The following is a 26401-nucleotide window of genomic DNA, read 5'->3' as shown; positions in this document are numbered from 1 at the left end:
TCAACTCAACAATAAGAAATGTCAGAGACCAGAAAAGCCCCACATTCTGGAAGACCAGAAGCTTCCAGATAAGCATTTGCATCTGCTTTGGACTAATTAGATTAATATTTCATTATGGTCATTTTTTATGAATTGAGAAAGATTATTGAGGTTAACCACATGTGATCTGATACCCTTTCCTCCTCGGTTTTCCTTTTTAACTTTGCATTATCTAATGTCTGTATTGTTACAATCTGAGGAATTTGAAATCAAATACAACCTCAGCTGGTTCTTAGGAACCCGGGGGGGGGGGGGGGGGGGCGGGGAGGGGGGGGGGCGGGGAGAAGGGAGGGTGGCCCCAGGACTGCCTCTGAGGCTTCAGAGGTTGCAATCCACTGGCTCGGTGCTGAGGGAGACAAGCTGTCTGCTAATGGGCATTCAGTCACTTTGATTTTCTCTTTGAAAATATGTATCTGGAGCCAGTTTAGTCACCCCAGGGAGTCTGTAGCCGCAGTAGGGAGACACATTAAGGAAATGTTGGCTCCATAGTAATTAGCCTGCCGGTCTTTATTTTTCAACTTTGGTTTATTTTCTGATAACGTGACCATGACCCCTACCGTCACTTTTTACAATGCAGTGTCAGATGGCCAGGTGTTTCATATAACTCTCAAGCTCCACTAATCCACAGATCAGCAGTTCTCAACTTTGTAATTACCTGGGGAGCTTTTTTAAAATGCTGAGTCTGTTGACTTGCCATCCCCAGACGGGTGGTGTGCAGCAGAATTCATATTTTAAAAGCCCCCCGGGTGATTGTAATGTGCCTCCAGAGTTGGGCATTACAGCCAGAGCACGATCCACTTTTAAACACAAACATGTTTTGTTCATTTCTGACGCTGCCCATATAAAATATGTCAGGAACATTGTTTGGTTTTGCTAAGAATCATTACAACTTCTAATGTGTAGGATAGACGTCCTGGTCAACTTCAGGAAAAATTAGAGCTTCATGCCCCCATGTGGCTAACCAATAATATTGCACCTTTAAAATCGAAACGAGTTAGAAGAAAAAAAGTTAAGTGATACCACCCCAGCCTTTTCTCAGAAGTGTGACCACAGCATTAGTTGAGAGGATGGAAAACATGCAGCAATGTCTACCCCAATTTCTAAATAAACTGTTAATGTAGCATATGTGCGATTACTCACAGCCCCATGTTGACATTATTGTAGGCAAATTGCAAGGTAGATGTGACCTCCAAATCAGGTGGTTTTAGGTTCCAGGTCTACACATGCAAAAGGTATGAGTCCTTGTTTATCTTTAAACCCTCTGAGAGCTCTATTGAAAGGGTGATGTAAGGTCCCCACCCCGCATATCTAATTTCATAGGGAACTGAATCATAGTGATACCAACAATACATAACATAACAATACTATAAGTAGAGTGCTTACCCTGAGCTGGGCACTGTTCTGGGAACCTGTCTTATCTCTGGCTCCTCACAGCAGCTCCAACTAATAGGTGCTGTTACCTTTTTACCGTTCAAAGAATGGGCATTCACAGAAGCCCTGACTTGTCCACTATAAAAGGTACTAGGTAGCATCAGTATTCAGGTCCTGATCATGTAACTCCACGTACTCTCCTTACCACTATGCTGTGTATTCCTGTGGGGCTTCAGGTTTTCTGGATAATGTTAATCTTGGTTCTCTGTGTTCTGATAATTCCACAAAGGAACAGAAAACAGCCCAGGAATTTTCATGCAACAGGTAACTCAGCAGAGCTTCTGCCCTGGACCCTGGCTGGCAGAGAGCTCTCAGGTGTTCTCAACAGAATTAACAGTAGGCTCACTGCATGCACCCACCTCTCCAAAAGAACCAGTTGGGACCCTGTGAGTTTGTGGTCTCTATACACAGCAATTTGAAAGACCCAAGGCAAGTTACTTTCTCTCTCTGGACTTATTCTCCTTACCTATAAAAGATATTGAACTAAAGATTTATGTTCTAATATTCCATGATCTAAATGAAATAGTCTAGAATCTAGTAAAGAGGTTTATCTTATGAAATTGTCAAATTATTTATCACACTGATACTTGGAGAATTTCAATGAGTATGTAAAAGTAGAAGTGACAGAAAGATGAGCTTCTAACTTTTGCTCATGGTGGCTCAGCTCTGCCAACAGGGCTAGATGCTTAAAGGTGAATTGAAAATTATTAAACAGATATTTGCACTTATTTTTGCATTCTCAATGCCTGATGCAGGACCTGGCTAATAGCAGATACAGAAGGGAAAGATAGATAGATGGATAGATGGATGAATAAATGGATGGATTCGTTGATAGTATTGTAAAAATTGACCAGAAGATGAAATGGAATGGATGAAAGACTAGTTGGGAAAGATGGATGTCCCTCAACTGTCCTTAGGTATTAACCTAATAAACCTGGAGCCTGGGTCATCTTTTCGGGCAAGAGCCCACCATTTCCTGGAGTCAGCACAAGAAAAGTTAAGGCTTCAGCCCTTTACAATTAAGTATATTATTGCATGGAAATTTGCATGGCTTCCTCTGCTGGAGATTGAGCTGAGTAATTCTGGTTCTCAGGAATATTCAAGCTCCCTAAGATTATACACTGGTACATTGAACAGGGATTTAAAAACTCAGAAACCATCTGATTTGTGGAAAAGGTATTAGGTTTAATTTAAGGACAACTCATTCTAAACCCGCCTCAGATACTTGCTGGATGACCCACCTGCTAGATGACCTTCAGGAAGTCACCAGCCCTCACTTCCCTCGTTTTGTTTTTCATATTAATACTGTTACTCCAGTGTTCTGGGGTTATCAGGCAAAGGAAATGTAAAGGGTTTGGCAGGCCTGAAAACTGCTAGGCACCCCCTCCCATCTACCTACAACCAAGCTCTTTGCCAGGGGTTTTCCATGCATTACCTTACCCAGTCATCAAAGCAGCCACATGTGGCAGGAATTGTTCCAGTGCTATGGTCTGGGCAAGTGGGGTTTGTAGAGGCCAAGTAACCCGCCCAAGATCCCTGAGTCTATTCAATGACAGAGATGGAACCTGAACCTAGAACAGTGGGGCTCAAGTTTGTGCTGATAATCAGTTCACTCCGCCATCTCTGAGACAAGACCCTCCCTATTCCCCCTTACTGCTCAGCTCATTATCACACAGCTGCAGTGAGTCAAAACCATCCGTCCAGTGTGCCAGTTAAGGGAGTATAGGTGGGCAAGCTATGGTAATTTGCCTAGAAAGCAGGCATTAACGAAATGGCCCTGTTACATTGCTTACACGTGAAGTGGATTTTTTAAAACTGCCACTTTTGCAGAGATTCAAGTGTTTTTCTCCAATTATGCATTCAAAACCTGCCCGAAAAGCTAGGTTAACCTTGTATATTCAGTAATTACACTGTCACTTCTGGCAACTCTGCTACACAGCCTGGCATCATTTGTGTCAACCTGCTGGCATGAGAAATGTGTGCCTAGCTCAGGTGCTGCCAGCCCCAGATCTCCCACGGTGCAGGGATGGTGGTGCAGCAGGTGAGCTCCGAAACTGCCTGCTGCAGATGCATAGTGTGAGTGTGAGAGCTCAGCTGCCCGATTGCCTCTGGGCCTGCTCACTTCCCAAGGAGCAGAAGCTCTGGTCACCACATGTCACCAGACAGAGGACTGGGCAGCCAGGCTGTGTAAGAAGAATTCGCCTGCATGTGGGCTGCCCTCATGCCCATCTCTCCCTCCATCCATTCATGTGTCATTTCTTAGGGTTCCTATAGCAAAATGCCACAAATTAAGTGGATTAATCAGAAATGTGTCTCTGGTCTGAGGTTCAAAGTCCAAGGCATCAGCGGGGTTGGTTTCTTCTAAGGGCTGTGCGGAACAATCATTCCATGCCTTTCCACAGCATCTGGTCATCTGCAGGCAATTTTTGGTGTTCCTCGGCTTCCACTGCCTCTCACTTCTGCCTTCATTTCACATAGCATCTTCCTGTGGGCACGTTTCCCCTTTGTATAAGGACACCAATCATATTGGCCTAGGATCCCACCCTACTGCAGCATAACTTCATCTTAACTCATTTTATCTGCAGTGATCCTGTTTCCTAATGAAGCCACATTCTAAAGCACTGAGAATCAGGACTTCCCAGGAATTGGCAAACAGGAGGACGCAATTCAACCTGTAACAATCCATTTCCAAACATTTTTTGAGCATCCATTATGTGACATACCAAGAAGTGAGCCTGGTTCTTAGGTAGCTTACATGCTGGTGTGCGCCCTAAGAGCTGTCCTCCAGGGAAGCCTAGAAGATCAACCTGTGAGTGGGAGGGACACATGGTAAATGCTGCCTGATTTCCAGACTTCTGTGGGTGGAGAGGGCAGGTTTCATGGAACATTAGATCTGGGTCTTGATGGGATTCAACAAGTGGGGATGGAACAGAAGGCTTTGCAGAAGAGAGGAGCAGTTAAGCAAAGTGCACGGGCCAGGAAGCAAAAGAGATGGTCAGGCATTACCCGACTGTCCCCGGTAGGCGTGACCTAATAGTCTAGATAGTCGTGGTTATTATGTCACACACGCCGCAAACCTGGTCCAGTGCCAAAGGGCTGCTAAGCAAGGAGAGTTTATGCTTCCCTGGATGTCATGCTGTCCTGCCCGCCCTAACAGAACACCTTCAGCCTCGCGCACTCGGCCCACACCACTGACACCTTCCGCACAGACCTCAGCAGCCAGGTGACCCAGGTGTCTGGTCACCATGGCATGCAGGCTTGGAGTAGCCCATTCCAGTGCTAGAAAGAAGACAGCTGTCAGTATTCTTGGCCACATCACCACGTTCTTAACCAAGTTTTCCTTGAGCAAAATTTTTACAAAAAGCTCGTGGAGCACCTAATGTTCCACAGCAGTGCTTTGGGACCCTCTGCAGTGGATGGCCTGACTGCCTGCTCATTGTGTCCCGATTGGCCCCAGATGGGGTGGCAAAGGGCCTGGTGCATTTCCCATCCTGGCCTCACACGTCAGTGAGGTCAGCTCCCAGCCCACTGCCGTGCTCCCTTTGAAGAACGGGATTAGCAGAGGCGATAAAGGAAGCTTTGAGGCCCAGTGCCTGCGCTTGGGGAATATTTACAGTGTGTGAACATTGGCCCTTTAAGGGGAGTATAAATCATGTCAGATTTATAGAGCCTGCCTCCTGGAAAAGCACTGATAAAAGGGCCACGTATGCATTTTCACACATGGAAGAGGAAGAATGGAGTATGCTTGGCATGTCTAAACAGGAACAGCTGAGCTCAGCTTCTCATAGGGCCCGTCTCCCTCTGTCCTCCACTATTCTCTGACCCTGGGTCATGCAGGCAGGACCCAAAAGCTGTAAAATCATCCACAGCTGGCCCTTGCATGTCCTGCTGTCAGCTGCTCTGTCCCTGGGACCGCCCTTCCCAATGCTCTCTCTGGGTTTGGCTTGCAACCAGCCCACCAGACAGAACTGAGCGCATCTCCTTTCACAGGCCATGAGAAGTCTGAGAATGCTGTGAAAGCTGAAACTTGCTGTGCCACATGCAAGGAGTTCTACCAGATGAAGCAAACCGTGCTGCAGCTGAAGCAAAAGGTAAGTGCCACGGGTGGAAACGGTAACATGTGACAGGAGAAGGGCTTGGCCAAGGCCAACTGGAAGAATATTTACAAACGATGAGAAATTATCCACATTGAGCATTCACGCAGTTGATGCCAGTGAGGTTTGGGCGGACTTGGGATGCTTTGCCCACCCTTAGAGCTATCCAAGGAGCAACAGGACACAATGATGGTAAAGGATTGCAGAGGTGATTACTAAAATCAATGCTAGGTAAGGGACACGTGGCAAAGCCATAGCCAGGGTGAGCTCTGACTGTTGCAACTTCTCATAAATTTCCAGCTGAGTGTGGTGGCTCATGCCTGTAATCCCAGCACTTTGAGAGGCTGAGGCAGACGGATCACCTGAGGTCAGGAGTTCAAGACCAGCCTGGCTAACATCGTGAAACTCCATCTCTACTAAAAATACAAAAAATAGCCAGGCATGGTGGCGGGCACCTGTCATCCCAGCAACTCAGGAGGCTGAGGCAGGAGAATCACTTGCATCTGGAAGGTAGAGGCTGCAGGGAGCTGAGACGGCTCTACTGCACTTCAGCCCAGGCAACAAAAGCCAAACTCCATCTCAAAAAGAAAAATGAATTTCCTGACATGTCCTGGGACCCTGTGTGTCTTATCTAAGATCTCTGTATTACTTATGGAGAATATTGTCTCTATAAACTGCCACAAGCGAGGAGGCATTTCTACAGCAGCTGTATTTCTCACTTTTAAAAACTATAGCCTGTGCCCTTTCTGAGCTCCCTGCACCTAGAAAAGCATCCCTGTGGGTATTTCATGTCACCAAGGATGAGGACCAATGCAGTTTATAAAAAACTGTATGAATACCTGATGGCATATCCGGTTTCTAGTAACACCATTCTGCTGTAACGCCCTGGGATGGATCTGGCAATCTGACTTCTTGAACAACTGTCCCGAACCCAGATAAACAGTATTTATTATGCCTAAGGTCGGTCAGTTTGCTAGTTTGTCAGTGACTCACAAATCACCCTTACACTGATAAAACATAATCTTCTTGGTTTGTTTAACTGTTTCCACTCAAGGCTCTTAGCACATCAGAGAGGTGCATCTGCACTGTCGAACTCTGGCATCCAGTGCTGCTGAAGGGCTTGAGAGTAAGCATGAGATGGTATCTTTCCCATATTCAACAAACATGCAGCCAGCCCCTAATGAAAACCACAGCTACCAGTTCAGTAAATCAACAGGCTGAGGAGAGAAATGGTTTGCAAGCCTTTTATTTTTACAACACTGACAGTGTGATCAGCTTAACAGAAACTTGGATACATCTGATGGATACTTATGAATAAGATATAGATTTAACCCTAAATAGCTTATGATCCTAATAGGAAGACTAGGCAGAAAACCTTGCGTGTCTGTCACTATAAACACAGAGACATGAATACATCCAACACAGTTATCCTCAGGCTGAGCTCGGGTTGATGTTAATGGTATTGAACAAACCCAGAGAAGGGTCAGAGGAAGAAGTAAGTCTGCATTTCATAAGCCGGAAGGGCTTGGGGCAGGTAGCTGATCAGTATCTTCAGGTGTACCTCTTAAGGCATAAAGCCACCCAAGAACAGAAAATGAAACACCGCATATTCTCACTCATAGGCAGGTGATGAAAAATGAGAACACATGGACACAGAAAGGGGAGTACTAAACACTGGGGTCTATTGGGGGGAAAAGGGGAGGGCCAGTAGGAGGGGGAGGTGGGGAGGGATAGCCTGGGGAGAAATGCCAAATGTGGGTGAAGGGGAGAAGGAAAGAAAAGCACACTGCCATGTGTGTTCCTACGCAACTGTCTTGTATGCTCTGCTCATGTACCCCAAAACCTAAAATCCAATAAAAAATTAAAAAAAAAAATAAAAAAATAAAATGTCAAAAAAAAAAAATCCAATAAAAAATTAAAAAAAAAAAAAGCTACCCTCACTTTCCTTCCCTGGGAACAATTTGTATGCCTTAGGGAATTTACTTCCAGCCAGGATGATCTTTACGAGCAAGGGGGGCTAAATATCACAAATTGTTCAGAAATTCAGTTGCTAAATCAACGTGTGGTTTTCCCTTAACCTCCCTGCCGTGTTTTCTTGTGACTCATGAAAATAAAAATATTAAAAGAAGTGGAGAAACTTGCACTGAAATACTTTTCACCCTGCTGGAGAGCTACATAAAAATCCACAAGGTCATCTTAATACTGCAGTAACTCTTACACAATTGAGTTGGACTAGAATTGTTCTACCTGATGCCACAATCTTTCTGCAAATGCATTGGGGCAATCCCAAGCCAGTGCAGACTTTCAAGGAACGTCATGAGGAGCGATTCATTTTTAAAGGTTCCTATTAGAAAGTCTTGCATTCTACAGCTTATAAAGCATTATATCCAGCATCACATTTAATGAGCATCATGACCCTGTGAAAAAGATACTGATGGTCTCAGTGTCTCCGTATTTCTTAGGTGAGATAACTTCCCCAGAGGACAGACCTGAAGCCTGGGTCCTCTCACTTCTACTCTTGTACCAGCATTTGGGTTGTCAGTTGGTGTTTAATCTCATTTTGCTGCTGCTAATGCCATTTGTTCACAGAAGAATGTAGGACATCTGCTCAGATAAACATTAGTCAAGAAGGAGATGCCAGTGGTCCTAGACCATGGCCAACCCCACAGCGTAAAATGGTGTTTAAACACTTGCACTGTACCATGAATGTACAGTCAGCAACATTCCAACTGTGGGAAATACTCCAGGTCAAATGGCCTGGGTTCTGGTAGTCTGCAGACAACAGGAAACTTAAAAGACCTATCACTTTTTAAATGAGCAAGACTAAACCGTAATATCTAGGTATGCACAGTTGGGTGATACATTATTTTTTTAAAACATAGGAAGTGATTATAAGGAAAGCAGGGACTTCTGGGGAAGAGTGGAGACTGGTTGGGACAGAGCCTGTGGAGGGAGGACCTAGGGTGGCTGGCAAAGTTCTGTTGATTGATTTGGGGGTTCTTTAAAAGAGTGCTTACTTTTTATATCTTTAAGCTCTGGGGTCCATGTGTAGGATGGGTGGGTTTGTTACATAGGCCAACATGTGCCATGGTGGTTTGCTCCACCTAAAGGGTGCTTGCTTAATAATTTGCTAAGTTACTTGTCTCGTGAGGTTTCCAGGTTCTTTATTTTGTGATAAAAACATGTTTTTAAATGGACTATAGACCTCAGTGCTTCCACCTCTACCACTTCTTCTGTGGTGTGGGAAGAAAACAAATGATTTGGTGAGAAAGGGAGAGAGTGGGGATAGATGAGATGCCCATCATTTAACTTTTAGATGGGTCTCTGTCCCACGAGAGCACTTAAAATTCAGTGCCAACTCACCTGTCCATTTGTTTGTAAGTTGCTTGTGTTCTGGCAGCAGGGGCTATGGGAATTGCTGCAGAGTCCTCTCTCTCTCCTCTTAAACCAGCAACTCTCCCCATGTTGAGCAGTTGTGGGAAGTGTGGACAATCATTCAGGAAGTGCTCGTTGAACACCTGCTGTGGGCTGGGAAATGGGGAAATACAAAAGGCTATGGAGAGGATACTGCCTGAAATAAACTTAGGTTTTATGGGGAAACCAAGCCAGCGGTGTGAAATCAGCAAACGATGGCCGAATGGAGTAGGGCCAGCAGTCAGGCTTGAGAATTTAGAGGCCCCTTAGGTTTCAAGTGAGCAGATTTGCCACCTGATGGCTGCACTGGCTCACTCTAGCACCACCTTTGCCTCAGGCAGGTATATGCCTTCTCAATAATGTGTGGTTTCCTCTGCTACTCTATAAAATGGGTCTTCCCAGGATTATTGGGAAGACCAATCCATATTAAAGTGACTGCAGGCCAGGCGCAGTGGCTCATGCCTGTGATGCCAGCACTCTGGGAGGCCAAGGCAGGTGGATCACTTGAGGTCAGGAGTTTGAGACCAGCCTGGCCAACATGGTGAAACCTCATCTCTATTTTAAAAAGTACAAAAATTAGTTGGGAGTCATGGCGGGTGCCTGTAATCCCAGATCCTTGGGAGGCTGAGGCAGGAGAATAGCTTGAACCCAGGAGACAGAGGTTACAGTGAGCTGAGATTGCACCACTGCACTCCAGCCTGGGTGACAGAGTGAGACTCTGTCTCCAAAAAAAAAATTTTTAAGTGACTTTAGGTCACTTCTAGTTTAGTGGTTAGGAGCACAGATTCTGGAAGCAGATAGGCTAAGTTTAAATTCTAGCCCCACCATTTGCTGGCTGTGTGACTGAGTAAGTATTTAACCTCTCGGTGCCTCAGTTCTACTTTTAAAAAATGACAACAATAAAACCTGCCTAGGGATTTTATGATAACAAATGTTAGTATTTATAAAAGACTAAGAACAGTGCCATCCATCTAGAAAAAGCTCTACAAATGTTTAGCAAGTAAAAATATTATTTATTATCCCTCTACAAAGGGCTTTACATGAGCCATCTCACGGATGCATCCTAACAGCTCTTTGAGGCAGAAGCTCTCTTATAAAGGTTAGCACAAGATAAATGATATGCATAATCCCATTGACTGGAATCCAGAAGAAACGCAGGCTCTTTTTACATTACTACAACCTTCCCCCCAAACTCCTGGCATCCCTCAGCCCGTCCTCAGCTGTGTTTATGCAGAAAGTGGGGCCAGAGATTCTGGGCAGCCACCTCTAAAGGGCCAGTTCCTTCACTCTGCATTCTATCTGCTGCCACACAGGGGCCAAAGGAAGCCAAGATGCAGCCACCCAGCAGGAGGTCAGCTGGGACATTGAGGTCAACATTTGCCACCTTACCTCGTAATTTACACAAGGCACCAAACCAAGCAAAGAGGACTGGAGGTGCAGGGAAACATCTCTGGAGCCCATGCATGTGCAGGTCTCATCCTGAGGTCCTGTTTACACAATTTGAAATATGAAGACTTGATCTCATATTGAAAACAATTATTTTGTAGTCTTGAAAAGGAAGGATGAAGGGACTTAGCAATGTCACACAGCTACTTAGGAACAAAGCCAGGAGTAGCCCCAGACAGTAATTCTTGTGTGTGTGTTTATGTGTGTGTGTGTGTGTGTGTGTGTGTGTGTGTGTGTGTGTGTGTTTGACAGAGTCTCCCTCTGTCACCCAGGCTGGAGTGCAGTGGTGCAATCTTGGCTCACTGCAACCTCAGCCTCCTGGGTTCAAGTGACTCTCCTGCCTCAGCCTCCTGAGTAGCTGGGACTACAGGTGTGCACCACCACACCTAGCTAGTTTTTGTATTTTTAGCAGAGACAGGGTTCCACGATGTTGGCCAGGCTGGTCTCCAACTCCTGACCTCAAGTCATCCGCCCTCGTTGGCCTTCCAAAGTGCTGGGATTACAGGTGTGAGCCATAGCACCCAGCTCGCCAGGCAGCGTTTCAGTGGCTGGACACTGGGTCAACTAGGTCAGGCACGTTAAAGACAACATCATTTTAACCCTCCATCAGTGCTTTCAGTTGGCTGTTACCGTCCCCATTTTGTAGATGAGGAAATCCAGGTTCTGTCACTTAAGATCCCGCAGGTGGAAAGTGTCAGGGCTGAGATATAAAGGTAACTCTGCCTCATGCCAAGTCCAGGGGGTGGGATCCACATTTCAGTTTCTCAGTTAGAAGCCAGTGATATAATCGGATGAGGCTTCAGCTGCCAGTGTTGACCCACTACCCCATGGCTGCAGTATATTTACTGATATATTTCACTCACTCACTGGTTCACTCCTCTTCCTCCCCAGGGCCACAGGCACATACATGAAGGTCGAGGTGATCTATTGCTATGACATGGGGATGTCAATGCCATTTTAAATGTGTCTCAGGAACACGGTTATGTCCCAGTGGTGACTCTGAACCATGAGCCCTGACTTGAAATTCATGTGTAAAGCTACTTTCAGATTCTACGAGATTTTGATTCTTTTTTTTTTTTTTTTTTGAGAAAAGAAAAGCTTTATTGTGAATCAACTATCAAGGAGACAGGAAGAAATGCTCTATCTGTTTCCCCAAGCTGGAGTTTGGGTTGAATCTTTTTTTTTTTTTTAATTTTTTATTGCATTTTAGGTTTTGGGGTACATGTGCAGAACATGCAAGACAGTTGCATAGGTACACACATGGCAGTGTGTTTTGCTTCCTTTCTCCCCTTCACCCACATTTGGCATTTCCCCCCAGGCTATCCCTCCCCAGCTCCCCCCGCCGCTGGCCCTCCCCTTTTCCTCCCAATAGACCCCAGTGTGTAGTACTCCCCTCCCTGTGTCCATGTGTTCTCATTTTTCATCACCCGGCCTATGAGTGAGAATATGTGGTATTTCATTTTCTGTTCTTATGTCAGTTTGCTGAGAATGATGTTCTCCAGGTTCATCCATGTCCCTACAAACAACACAAACTCATCATTTCTGATTGCTGCATAATATTCCATGGTGTATATGTGCCACATTTTCCCAATCCAGTCTATCATCAATGGGCATTTGGGTTGGTTCCAGGTCTTTGCTATTGTAAAGAGTGCTGCAATGAACATTCGTGTGCATGTGTCCTTATAGTAGAACAATTTATAGTCCTTTGGATATATTCCCAGTAATGGGATTGCTGGGTCAAATGGAATTTCTATTTCTAAGGCCTTGAGGAATCGCCACACTGTCTTCCACAATGGTTGAACTAATTTACACTCCTACCAACAGTGTAAAAGTGTTCCTTTTTCTCCACATCCTCTCCAGCATCTGTTGTCTCCAGATTTTTTAATGATCGCCATTCTAACTGGCGTGAGATGGTATCTCAATGTGGTTTTGATTTGCATCTCTGATGACCAGTGATGATGAGCATTTTTTCTATGATTGTTGGCCTCATATATGTCTTCTTTTGTAAAGTGTCTGTTCATATTCTTAGCCCATTTTTGAATGGGCTTGTTTGTTTTTTTCCTGTAAATCTGTTTGAGTTCTTTGTAAATTCTGGATATCAGCCCTTTGTCAGATGGGTAAACTGCAAAAATTTTTCCCATTCTGTTGGTTGCCGATTCACTCTAGTGACTGTTTCTTTTGCCGTGCAGAAGCTGTGGAGTTTCATTAGGTCCCATTTGTCTATTTTGTCTTTTGTTGCCAATGCTTTTGGTGTTTTGTTCATGAAGTCCTTGCCTACTCCTACGTCCTGGATGGTTTTGCCTAGATTTTCTTCTAGGGTTTTTATGGTGCCAGGTCTTATGTTTAAGTCTTTAATCCATCTGGAGTTAATTTTAGTGTAAGGTGTCAGGAAGGGGTCCAGTTTCTGCTTTCTGCACATGGCTAGCCAGTTTTCCCAACACCATTTATTAAACAGGGACTCCTTTCCCCATTGCTTGTTTTTGTCAGGTTTATCAAAGAGTATGTGGTTGTAGATATCTTGTGTTGCCTCCGATGCCTCTGTTTTGTTCCATTGGTCTATATCTCTGTTTTGGTACCAGTACCATGCTGTTTTGATTACTGTAGCCTTGTAGTATAGTTTGAAATCCGGTAGTGTGATGCCCCCGGCTGTGTTCTTTTTGCTTAGAATTGACTTGGTTATGTGGGCTCTCTTTTGGTTCCATATGAAGTTCATGGTGGTTTTTTCCAGTTCTGTGAAGAAAGTCAATGGTAGCTTGATGGGGATAGCGTTGATTCTGTAAATTACTTTGGGCAATATAGCCATTTTCACGATATTAATTCTTCCTAACCATGAACATGGAATGTTTCTCCATCTGTTTGTGTCCTCTCTGATTTCGTTGAGCAGTGGTTTGTAGTTCTCCTTGAAGAGGTCCCTTATGTTCCTTGTGAGTTGTATTCCTAGGTATTTTATTCTTTTTGTAGCAATTGTGAATGGCAGTAAAAATATGGACCGCTTCACGAATTTGCATGTCATCCTTGCGCAGGGGCCATGCTAATCTTCTCTGTATTGTTCCAATTTTAGTATATGTGCTGCCGAAGCGAGCACGAGATTTTGATTCTTATGGTCATTCCCTACTGAATTCTGAGTAACAGTCACAGGGGAATTGTATTAGTCAGGGATCTCTAGCGGGACAGAACGAATAGGATAGCTGTACGTATGAAAGGGAATTTAATTAAGGAGAACTGACTCTCACAGTCACAGGGTAAAGTCCCACAATAGGCCATCTGCAAGCTGAGAAGCAAGGAAGCCAGTGCTGGATCAGTCTGAATCCCAGAACCTCAAACGTAGGGAAGACAACAGTGCAGTCTTCACTCTGTGGCTAAAGGCCTGAGAGCTCCTAGCAAACCACTGGCATAAGTCCAAGAGTCCAAAAGCTGAAGAACTTGGAGTCTGATGTTCAAGGGCAAGGAGCATCCAGCATGGGGGAAAAATGAAGGCCAGAAGACTCAGCAGGCTGCCCTTCCATCTCTCCTGTCTGCTTTCTTGTAGCTGTGCTGGCAGCTGATTAGATGGTGCCCACCCAGATTGAGGGTGGGTCTGCCTCTCCCAGTCCACTGACTCAATGGGAATCTCCTTTGGCAGCACCCTCACAGACACACCCAGAAACAATACTTTGCATCCTTCAATCAAGTTGACACTCAGTATTAACCATCACAGGAATTGAACCAGCAGCATCCCTAGCAGGACAGCATTCCTTCTGTCTTTCACAGAACACTAGGTCTTCTCAAAGCATGGAGGAAGACCCTACATCTGGAAGGCAGTGATGGTCAGGAATGTCTTAGCTCATGGGCCTGCAAGGCTGTCCTTTCTCTGGGACTTCAGAACTAGCTAAAGGGCTCTGAGGCTTTCTAGGAGTGCGTGTTCAGAAGTCCTAAGGACCCTGAGGGGACCCTTTGGAAGACAGTTTCAGAGCGTCTTTTAGTTTTCTGTCCCTTGAACATACTTGCACTCTAAGCTGGGTAGATTTCAGTAGGTTTGATTTCACTTGGCACCCCAAATGGGAAAAAGCACCCTCTTGAGGAGGTTCCAGACTAGGGATCATCCCAGATTCAAATAGAACACTTGGGAAGCTGAAGTGGGAATAGGACTCTTGACTGCAGGAGAGCCTGCCCCCTGCTCTGCAGGTATGTGAGGGAGACTGAGCAAGGGGAGCAGGATCAACCCCCATCAGCCTCATGGTTCTATTCGTTCTTCATGCTGTGCAGTGAGGATAGAGCCAAAAGCCTCTTGGACTTTCTCATGGTTTTACCTTATAGAAGAATCTCCAGTGCTTTGTTAAGGGGTTAATGGGATACAGGAATAGGGCAGTCACCTTACAAAGGAGCCAGAAGAATTTATTTTCCACAAAGTGTATCAGGTAAAGGCTATATGCCGAAATGCAAACCACATATTACGATGATAGTCATGTTTCCTTAATGTTGGATTTCTTCTTTTGGTAAGAATATCTGCCCCTGTAACTAAAAAAGATCATCAGTTTTTAGGCTGGATACAGTGGCTCACGCCTGTAATCCCAGCACTTTGGGAGGCTGAGGTGGGCAGATCACCTGAGGCCAGGAGTTCAAGACCAGCCTGGCCAATGTGGCAAAACCCTGTCTCTACCAAAAATACAGAAAAGTAGCCAGGACATGGTGGCGCATGCCTGTAGTCTCAGCTACTCAGGAGGCTGAGGCGGGAGAATCGCTTGAACTTGGGAGGCAGAGGTTGCAGTGAGCAGAGATTGTGCCACTGCACAATCTCCAGCCTGGGTAACAGAACAAGATTTCATCTTTAAAAAAACCAAAAAGCTCATCTTAAAGCTGTGTTGAGAGGGCCCCAAACCCAGCAGCTACACAGCAGGCAAATGGGATCTTCACCAGAGATTGTCATCAGAACCTATTCCCTGAATGCAATCCTCCAAGCTCAGAAGGAGACACCACTGCTGGAGTCTGAGGCCCTTCTGAAGGTGGATAGGATCATCTCGGACAGCAGAACTCTCCCAAGTCTACCTTAGTCATGCACAGCGTGGGATCTCGGCTGTAGTTGAGTAGATGTACTTTGTAGCCTCCCTTATGATCCCTTCGGGCCTGTGCTTGGAGGATTCAAGACCCCATGCTCGTCTTTTACTCCATTGCCATGCTATGTCACTATCAAGCCAGTTGTCCTAATCCCTGCTAGAGTTATTTTCCTATTTAAGACATATGCAGGCCCTGAAGTCTCTGGGGTTATTTTGTAGCATCTTTGGATGCACCTCACTCTGCTGCGTTAGAACTTGAGAGGAAGTCTTTAGGCCCTTGGGGAAGGAGGTGATTCCTGAAAAAGAAATGACGGGTGGTAAGTGCTTTTTTCCATGAAGGCGGGAAGTAAAGAGAACCATCTTTGTTCAAATCAGCATTCAACTGTAAGTTTTAATTCAGAGTTAAATAAGCCTTGGGGAAAGGAGCTTGCACAACTGTTAATTTAGTGCTCTGTGCAATGTCAAACCCCATAGGACACAATGTTTTCACAGCTGTGAAATGTTCACAAGTTGGCCACCTCTGATCATGTGCAGATAGTAGGTACCTCTCCTGTAAACTCAGATCCAAAGATGGGTTTTAGAGCCTCAGAGCACTCCAGAGGGTCAGGATGGGATCTGCCAGTGTGCCTTCTTAGAGACTGCCTTTCCCTCCAGCCAGCGGGTCTCTGAGCAGGGCCTCATCTAGGAGGATGGGGGGACAAATGCAACATGCCTCAGAAAATGGCAGAGATGTCTGCTTTCTGCAGAACTCCAAGATACAGGGTCCTCTGGGCATGGCTTTCGCCCTCAGAAACGTGACCCTCTCCACTTGGCTTTGCATTGCTTGAAATCACTTCTTGGAGGGAAGAGACCAGAACAACCATTTATCAAGCACTTAGTATGTTCCAGGGCCTGTGCTGGGCACCCAACATATATTTCCTCCCTTAATCATCAAGCTGAACAGGTGGGTGGTGATGTTTCTTTTAGCCAATGTGGAAATGGAGGTTTGCAGCATTCAGCTTTCACTAAAGGCTTCAGAAGTGAATATAATTTACCTGATATCAAAAAATGCAATCATTCATTCATTGCTGCCCTCTGGCTTCCCCTAAAATGAATGAGTGATGAAAAAGAGCAAGGGGGAAGCCTCAGTGCATTTTATCCTAATCTCAGAAGCCCCGTGCTTCTGTCAGAATCTGTTTGTGAAAAGCAAGTCATCAAGTCCAGTCCACACTTCTCACGGGATGGGAAATTAGCTTCTGTCCTTAAAGGGAAAAGTATCAAAGAATTTGTGGACACATTTTACAGCCACCACAGTCACTACTGGCCAGTTGTCCTGAAGGTCAGCACTTGGTGCTCAGGGGAACTGTCAGCCACGTTCTCAGTCCTGGGTCCCAAGGCTGAGAGTTCTTTTGGGGCAGGGACCATGTCTTGATCACCACTGAAGCCACAGAACTGAGCACAGGACCGGCACATAGTAGGTGTTCAGTAAATGCTTGAGATAAAATAGGTAATAAATTGAGAGTATGAAGTAAGTAGGCCCTATTAATTATGGTAATAATGACTTCTAGTGACATCTAGGCCTTCTGGAGCTTATCTAAGCTCGCCCACTAACTAGCTGAGTAATCTCATGCAAGTTGTTTACCTTAGAATGCCTCTAGGTTTAGAAAGGGGCTCTTTATAGTTCCTCTAAGTTCTAACTAGCTCTAGTAAAAAGTATATACATATGTCTCATGGAAAGGCTTTGCAGCTTCTACCACCAAGACAAATGCGAGGCTCTCCTCTGCCATTGCTTCCTGACCGAGGCTTCCTCTTCTCCCTCCAGATTGCCCTGCTCCCCAACAATGCTGCTGACTTGGGCAAGTATGTTACCGGTGACAAGGTGCTGGCCTCAAACGCCTACCTTCCAGGACCTCCTGGCCTGCCTGGGGGCCAGGGCCCTCCCGGTGAGTTTGGAAGAGGGCATAGGAGGGTGATCACCATCAGAAAAAGCCTGCCAAAAGCTCACAATGGGTGGGAGCTGGACAGTATTCTCCAGCTTCCATCAAAAAGAAACAGGCAAGTGTCCATGGGGCTGCCACACAGCCATGTAATAAGAGGGCCTTGGGAAATAGGCCCTCAAGCCTGAGAAATCCTCACAGCCAGTAGCAACTTGGGAGAAAAAACTCATTGTCCTGGGATTGGATAAGATTCCTAAAGATCATTTTAACTTAAAAAACAAAATGAAAACTACCTTAAACTTTATTCTGGAAAAATTTTAACTTACACAGAATAGAACAGTATTATGGGCCACCCTCCCCACTGCCCGCCCGGCTTGAGGCTCATCACCCAGTTCTAACAACTCAGAGCCAGCCTCTTCCTACTACTCCCCAATCTTCCTTCCACCCTCCCTTATTTGTTAGCATATTTATACCTGTATTTGTTTTTATACCTAGCTGTATGTTTTTATAAGTCAACTAACTGTATTGATGTACAAGTGATATATAATGTAATGATTTGAATTACAGTTTGAGTTACCCATATAACTCTCATCCTAGATTTCAAGATATAGATCATTGGTTTTTTGTTTTTGTTTTTTGAGACAGAGTCTCACCCTGTCACCCAGGCTGAAGTGCAGTGGCGCGATCTTGACTCACAGCAACCTCTGCCTCCTGGTTTCAGGCAATTATCCTGCCTCAGTCTCCTGAGTAGCTGGGACTACAGGCGTGTGCCCCATGCCCAGCTAATTTTTTGTATTTTTGGCAGAGACAGAATTTTACTATGTTAGCCAGGATGGTCTTGATCTCTTGACCTCGTGATCCTCCCACCTCGGCCTCCCAAAGTGCTGGGATTACAGGTGTGAGCCACTGCACCCAGCCTATATAGAACATTTCCATCACCCCAGAAATTTCGCTTGTGTCCATGTGCACATGTTTACTTCTACAAACCCCAGTCTAGGCAGACACTGGCCTGCTTCCTTTCACTGTAATTTCACCTGTTCTAAAACTCCATATCACTAGAATCTTTATATATATTCTTCTTAAGAATATATATTTTTGCCTCCTTTCATTCAGCATACTGTTTCTGAAGATTCACCCTTATTTGGAACAAAATCCCAAACATCCTATCATTTCATCAGGAAATATACAATGAGAACTTAAAAAAATATTTCTAAGTTATTTTATATTTTGAGTCCCTCCATAGATAGAGCAATAGATTTTTTTTTCTCCACGCTGGTAAGGGAAATGACATTAGTGTTAGCAAATGATTCTAAACCGGTGAGTGCCTTCTCCCTGGCTATCATTGCTTGGCAGTGTGCTAGGTGTTATGAATGACCTCTTGACATCCTAATTGGGATGACCAGACACAGAGCAAATGCAAATAGAATAGAACAGTATCCACATGCCCTCCGGGTGAGTGCACAGATGCTTCCAGCTGTGGGAGTTTCAAGGGAGAGGGCACCGTAGCCTGCAGTGGTCAGCGGCATTTAGGTTTGATCTGGATGTGGGAAACTGGTAGAATTTGCCCAAGCAGGAAGGACACAGGTGGATTTTCCATTGGAAAGTCAGCCAGAGCAAAAGCTCAGGGTTCTTCACAGAGGATTTGTGTGTTTCCTCTCCACTATGTCTTAAACTCTTCAAACACAAGCCTGGGTCTCAGTCCATCCAGAGAATAAGACGGTTCAGGATTTGTTTTATCCTCATTCATTCCCTTGGCCTGAGGTACTCTGGGTTATGGTAGAGTTTTTTGCAGCAAACCCTTCACACAGGCACCCTCTGGCTGCTTCTAAACAGACTGGAGTCTCTCCTTACAAACCACTTCCCAGCACAGTGCTCTCCACCCTCCTCTAAGAGAATGCTCTTGCTTTGCGTCCCTGGAGGAAGTCAACTCCAGGCCAGTCTATAGATCCCTGGAACAAAAGCAACTGTAGGAGCAGGGGAGCCATTGGCTGTCTTGTTTAATAAATGCCTTGCAAGCTTTCTTCTCCAATGCTGCCATTTGGCTTATAAAAGGGTTTGAGCTGTCCAGGGTCCTTGATGGAGCAGAGAGTGATTGAGGATGAATAAACTTTGGCAACAGACCCATCTTTGAATGGGGACATTCCAATCCCATTTCCTTCTCTCTCTTAACTTCAAGTGTTTGTGGTACCCACCATTGAGACTTACTAGGGAAGCTAAAAATCCAGTTCCGAGGCCTGTGGTGAATCAGACTGGAGCACAAATACAGGAAACTAGGCTGGGTTGGAATCTGTTTGACTTCGGTGGTAGGGGATGGCAGCTGCTTTCTGCCCTCTGCTGTTATACTTGTACATCAAAGTCTCACATTTCAAAGGCACTCAACATACTGTGATCTCTGTAGTGTACTGATTGTGTAACTGTAGGTGAGATATTATCTCTGGCCTCTTTTTGTGCTACTGGAGATAAAATATTTAGTTAAAGGAGGGATCTGGCACCCTTCCCAAACTTTGTAGATGCACCTAGAGCCAGTATTAAGAATAGGGGTGTGAGACATGTTTGGATGGAATATTAACTGCTATTAACTTTGGCTTAATTAGTCTGTGAACTAAAAAAGACTCATCTAAATATGAAGAGTCTAAACTCTTTGTTTCTTTGTTTTATTTTTCTGGAGTCTGAAAGTCATTCCATCCTGTCACTGCTCTGTCAGTATTAGGGGTTAGGTGTGACACAAAGTAATTACTATGTGCATTTAAAAGAACAATTATGAGAAAAGTATGGCGTAGCAATCTTCTCAGTCTCTTCAATGCAATCATTTTAACGAGAAACATTTACTAAGCAGCTTACTATGTATCCAGGACTGTCTGAGGATATGCTAATAAATAAGATACAATCCACACTCTCACAGAGCTGATGATCTAAAGTGGGTTAAAACCCAATGTCCTTCTGCATGCAGGAGAATGAGGATGGACCTTTACCTTACACCATATACAAAAGTTAACTCAAAATGGATTAAAGAGTGAAATGTAAGACCTTAAAACTGAAAGTTCTAGAAAAAAACATAGAGGAAAGCCTTATGACATTGGGTTTGGTGGTGATTTCTTGGATATGGCCCCAAAAGCATAGGCAGCAAAAGCGGAAGTAGATAAATGGACTACATCAAACTTAAATTTCTATGTCTCAAAGCAAACGATCAACAGACCAAAAACAACCTATAGAATGAAAGGAAATCATTGTAAGTTATATATCTGATAAGTGGTTCATATCTAGGATATATAAGAACTTCTATAATTCAAAAAAGCACCTGATTAAAAAGATGGGAAAAGGGCTTGAATAGACATTTCTCCAAAGAAAATATACAAATGGCCAACAATCATATTAAAAGGTACTCAATATCACTGGTCATTAGAGCATTGCAAACCAAAACTGCAGTGAGATACCATCCCACACCCAGTAGGATGGGCACTATTTAAAAATATATATAAGCTAGGGAAACATAGGGAGACCCTGTCTGTATCAAAAAATAATAATAATAAACTAGCCAGGCTGCAGTCCCAGCTACTCAGCAGGCTGAGGTGGGAGGATCGCTTGAGCCCAGGAGGTCAAGCCCACAGTGAGCCGTGAACACAGCATTGCATTCCTGCTTGAGTGACAGGGCAAGACCCCATCTCAGAAAGAAAAATGAGAGAAAATAAGTATTGACAGGAATGTGAAAAAAGTGGAACTCTGTGCACTGTTGGTGTGAATATAAAATGATTCGGTCACTATGGAAAAGAATATGGAGATTCATCAAAAAATTAAACATATCAGGAGGCTTAAGCAGGAGGATCACATGGGCTCAGGAGTTCTGAGCCTAGACAACAGAAAGGCCCTATCTAAAAAAAAAAAACATATATATATATATATATACACACACATACACACATATGTATATATGTATATTTGATCCAGAAATCGCACTCCTGGATATATACCCCAAAGAACTAAAAGCAGGATCTTGAAGAGATATTTGCACACCCATCTTCATAGCAGCACTTTTCACAATAGCCAAGAGGTTGAAGTTCCATCAATGGATAAGAATGGAAAAACAAAATGTGACATATACACACAATGGAATATTATTCAGCCTATAAAAAGATGGAAATTTTGAACCAGGCTACAACATAGATGAATCTTAAGGATATTAGGCTAAGTGAAATAAGCTAGTCAAAAATGATAGACACTATGTAATTACACTTACATAAGGTATCTAAAATAATCAAACTCATAGAAACAGAAAGTACAATAGCGGTTATCAAAGGCTAAGTGGAATGGAAAAAGGGGAGTTATTCAATGGCCTAGAGTTTCAGTTTTACAGGATGAGAAAGTTACAGAGATATGTTGAACAACAATGGGAATGTAGTTAATGAGATTAAACACTACATTTAACAATAGTTAAGATGGGCTGGGCACGGCCGCTCATGCCTGTAATCCCAGCACTTTGGGAGGCTGAGGCAGCCAGATAACTTGAGGTCAGCCTGGCCAACATGATGAAACCCCATCTCTACTAAAAATACAAAAAATTAGCCTGGGGTGGTGGTGGGTGCCGGTAATCCCAGCTACTTGGGAGACTGAGGCAGGAGATTTGCCTGAACCTGGGAGACAGAGGTTGCAGTGAGCTCAGTTGCACTCCATCTCAAAAAAAAAAAAAGTTAAGATGGAAAATTGTGTGTTGTGTATTTTTATAAGTTTGTAAAAATGCTCTCCAGGCTCCCACTCCCTCTTCCCTCATCTCCCTAGCTGATGTGCAAGGCCCAAAGCAGAGGGGAACATGCTGATATCTGCTTCCAGGTGCTGTCCCACACTTTACACAGCCACAGCCCTTCAGCCAGCAAGGTGTCCCCTGGAGTCCCTGCTGTGGGCAGACAGGCTGTGTTCCCTACACAAGTGGGGAAACACCGCAAACCCAACCCAATACAAAGCAGCTGTTTACAGCTCTCTGTGCTGTGGGCAAGATAGACGATGTCTAACAGTCTCTTCCCCATCAGCTTCCATGATAAGGTGGTATGACCAGGTTCTGGCGCACAGGCAAACAACTATCAGGCACAAAAACAGATGACTTGTTGTTTAACTCGATTAGTTTTGTGTCCATACTGTGTCGTCACAGGCCTCTGAAAAGAATTTTAAAACACAACCCCTCAACATCTACAGAGATGGGTAGGTCACATAGGTACATAGACGGAGCTGGGCAGGAGCAGCTGGAAGCAGGGGCACCGAATCAAACCAGAGAGCACTCACCCCGTGTACAGCGGCAGCCCCTACTGATAGCTCCAGTTGTTGTGCTGATGATGGAATTGGGGTTTTCATGCTTCCTGTTTCAAACCAGAACCAGAAACCCAGATTTTTATATGAAATCTCCCAATTTTTATTCATTTTTATTTATTTATTTTTGAGATGGAGTCTCACTCTGTTGCCCAGGCTGGAGTGCAGTGGCACAGTCTCGGCTCACTGCAACCTTCTCCTCCCAGGTTCAGGAGATTCTCCTGCCTCGGCCTCCCAATCAGCTGGGACTACAGGCACACACCACCATGCCCAGCTAATTTTTGTATTTTTAGTAGAGACAGGTTTCACCATGTTGGCCAGGCTGGTCTCAAACTCCTGACCTCAAGTGATCTGCCCACCTCGGCCTCTCAAAGTGCTGGGATTACAGGCATGAGCCACTGCACCCGGCCCCAATTTGTAAACATTATGAATGCTCAGAAGAAAGTGGTGTACATAAACAGAAAACACATGTGCAGTGTGTGAATGTATATAAACATACATTATAGATATGCTGCCAGCATGTGCAATGAAGTAAGCAGTTAATCCTTACTTTCAGAGGCCTGTATCCACACAGAGCTGAGACTATACCGAGTTTAAGAATAAGTCATCTGTTTTTGTGCCTGTCTGAGGACAGTTGTCTGTATCATGGGGGAGATGTTAAGACATTTTTGGAGATAGGTGATCTGTGGGGATGCAGATGAAGCAGGAGAGGAGAGAAGAGCAGTCTGAACTGGGCCGTGAGCTGTGGCATGGTTTATTCAGAGAGGATGGGGACTACTGGGTGATGAGGACGGAGGCAATAGTAGGGAAAAAGCTTGGCCGGAAAGACAGGAATGAATAAGGACACTACGCCGAGGAGTTTGAGCTTTATTCTTTATGAAGAGGGGAGCTACTATAGGGTTTTCTTTTTCTCCCTGAACTCCAGTTACACTTATGTTAGACAGTTCAACACTATCTCACCTCTTTGGGATGCTTCATTTTATTTTCCTCTTTGTGATTCACTTTGACTATCGACTGACTTTTTCACTGATTCTTTGTTCAACTGTGAGCAGTCTGCTGATGAGCCTATGTTGTTTTTGTCTATGATACTACATTTTTTATTTCCGTTTGATTTTTCTCCTTTAATTTCCATCTCACCGAGTGCCTTGAACACTCATCTGTCGAGACAAGCTGTTTATCTTTTCCACCAGCACCTTTCACATACTGTTATTTTAAAGCCCCATAGCTCACCATTCCAACATCTGGGTCTCCTCTGAGAACTGTTCTGCTGATCGTTCTACCACTTGACAATGTGATTTTTTGGTTTCCCCCCTTTTTTTAAAAAAAGATGGAGTCTCACTCTGTCACTCAGGCTGGAGTGCAGTAGTGCGATCTCGGCTCACTCCAACTTCTGCCTCCTGGCAGAAGTATTTCTCCTGCCTCAGCCCCCTGGGTAGCTGGGATCATAGGCACCCACTACTGCACCCGGCTAATTTTTGTATTTTTAGTAGAGATGGAGTTTCACCATGTTGGCCAGGATGCTCTCAAACTCCTGACCTCATGTGATCCACCCACTTCAGCCTCCCAAAGTGCTGGGATTACAAGTATGAGCCACCATGCCTGCCCTTTTTTCTATGTGCCTGAAAATTTTGGATTGAATGCCAGACATCATTTGCAGAGAAAAGTAGAGACAGGTATGTAGTTATCACTCCTGGAGAGGGGTACCCTCTTCTTTGGTCAGGCCACTGCCATGGGAAGCTCACTCAGTCCAATGAATAACTGAACTGGGTTTTGGCTTTATTGTCACTATATTTACTTTGTGTTCCACAGTCTTCAAATAATTCCTCCAATGGTAGGATGCTATTGCCTTATGCTTAGAGGAGGCCTAGGTTACCAGTGGATTTTTCTCAGTGTTTATACTCTTAAGGTTTCAGCAGCCCCTAACACACACCTGTGCCACAGAGGGGTTCTCTCCACACACTTGCCCTTCCCCCAGGGGTAGATTGCTATGACTTACTCCATGCTAGAGTTGTGGGGCAAGGGGACTTTTTCATTTCTCCTGCTCCAGCTGGAATCCTAAGCATGCCGTATGCTTCTGGGCCTTGGGGTGAGATCATCTTTCCCATAGCCCCTGACTCATCCCCCAGCATGCCTTGTATCTGTGGCAAATCTTGGCCAGAGTAACATTTCCTACCCCTCACTAAGAAGTAATGGATATTTCTCTGGGGCCTGCAAGAGAGAGTGAGTTTGCTGACCCACCCTGTGCCTTGAGACATTTGCACCAAAAGGGCGAAAGTAGGTGGGTTACATAGTAAGACTGGTTTTTGATATGTCATCGCTATTGAAATGCCAAAAATGGCCAGAGGGTGAACAAGACTGGTGTGGGGCAGAGAGACTAGCAATGAGGCAAGAGTGAAAGCAAATATAAGGAAGGCCTCACAGATTTGTTTTTGTACTTAGTATGTGCAGAGTACTATACTCAGTGGTGTGCGTATATCTGGAATCTCATTTAATAGAACTACTCTATAAGAGGATTTTGATTAGCCCAGATGAGATGAGAAACTAAGGCTCAGACAGCTCAGGCAACCTGTGGAAGATTCAAACCCAAGTCTCCCTGACGCTCAAACCTGTCGTCTTAACTGCTCTCCAGCCACAATAATCGCTTCGCCACTGTGGTAGTCACTACTCTGCTGTGATCCAGGAAACAGAGGGGAGCAGACAGCTGTGAGATATGAAAGAGGTGAAATGCACAGGAGCTGGCCACTAATTCAACCAGGAGGCTGTAGAAATAGGGAAACACAGAGGAAGACTCTCCAGTTTTTTACTTGAGTGGATGGGTGACTGTGATGCATGAAAAGAGAGGAAGATGGGGAAGCCACTTTTCATCGAATCGAGTGTAAAATGCTTGTGAGACATCCTAATGCAGATGTCAGAAGGCAAAGGCAGAGAAAGACCAAACAGAAATGGCTGCAGGGGCCCTGGACTCTTGTTGGCCAGGGCCCTTTGTCCCTCTCATGTGCTGTGAGCTAATGAGGTGTTCTTTGATTACAGGCTCACCAGGACCAAAGGGAAGCCCAGGCTTCCCCGGTATGCCAGGCCCTCCTGGGCAGCCTGGCCCTCGGGGCTCAATGGGACCCATGGGACCATCTCCTGATCTGTCCCACATTAAACAAGGCCGAAGGGGCCCTGTGGTCAGTATCTTATCAGAGATCCACTCCCTGTGTGGGGAAAGTGTGTTTTTGTCTCATGATTTTGCCTTTGGTTAAGCCAGATCCTTTTGTATTGTAGGGTCCACCAGGTGCACCAGGAAGAGATGGTTCTAAGGTAAGTCTTATGAGTGGTCCTCACAAGCTAAAGGTCTCCCCTTTTCAATTTTTTTTTTTTTTTGAGACAGAGTCTTGCTCTGTTGCCCAGGCTGGAGTACAGTGTCGTAATCTCTGCTCATTACAACCTCCACCTCCCCAGTTCAAGCAATTCTTCTGCCTCAGCCTCGTGAGGAGCTGGGATTACAGTTACCCACCACCACACCCAGCTAATTTTTGTATTTTTAGTAGAGACGGGGTTTCATCATGTTGGTCAGGCTGGTCTGGAACTCCTGACCTCAGGTGATCTGCCCACCTCAGCCTCCCAAAGTGCTAGGATTGCTAGGATTGAGCCACCATGCCCTCAGATTTTCTTTTCTTTCTTTCTTTTTATTTTTTTTTTTGAGACAGGGTCTGGCTCTGTTTTCCAGGTTGGAGTGCAGTGGCACAAT

The 26401-nt window shown here is 44.8% G+C and overlaps 1 protein-coding gene and 1 non-coding gene across 11 annotated transcripts in view; one reads left to right on the top strand and one right to left on the bottom strand.

The window, feature by feature from the left end:
• CCBE1 (collagen and calcium binding EGF domains 1) overlaps positions 1 to 26401 on the top strand; it is a 296722-nt gene that overhangs the window by 232486 nt on the left and 37835 nt on the right. For 7 of the 10 annotated variants that reach the window (XM_078348244.1, XM_078348241.1, XM_078348242.1 and 4 more), the window contains exons 6-9: positions 5461 to 5561; positions 17259 to 17379; positions 25699 to 25838; positions 25936 to 25971. In XM_078348244.1, coding sequence (XP_078204370.1) covers positions 5461 to 5561; positions 17259 to 17379; positions 25699 to 25838; positions 25936 to 25971 — 398 coding nt within the window. The remainder of the gene's footprint in view (positions 1 to 5460; positions 5562 to 17258; positions 17380 to 25698; positions 25839 to 25935; positions 25972 to 26401) is intronic. The other 3 variants (XM_078348245.1, XM_035271268.3, XM_054244274.2) reach the window with 2 other exon arrangements.
• Positions 13403 to 13509, bottom strand: LOC118146974 (U6 spliceosomal RNA). Its single transcript, XR_004733157.1, has one exon. It is a non-coding gene; the product is annotated as a U6 spliceosomal RNA (small nuclear RNA).

This window comes from Callithrix jacchus, chromosome 13 (assembly GCF_049354715.1).
Source record: "Callithrix jacchus isolate 240 chromosome 13, calJac240_pri, whole genome shotgun sequence".
Classification (NCBI taxonomy): Eukaryota; Metazoa; Chordata; class Mammalia; order Primates; family Cebidae; genus Callithrix; species Callithrix jacchus.
This window is presented reverse-complemented; position numbering and strand designations above follow the sequence as displayed.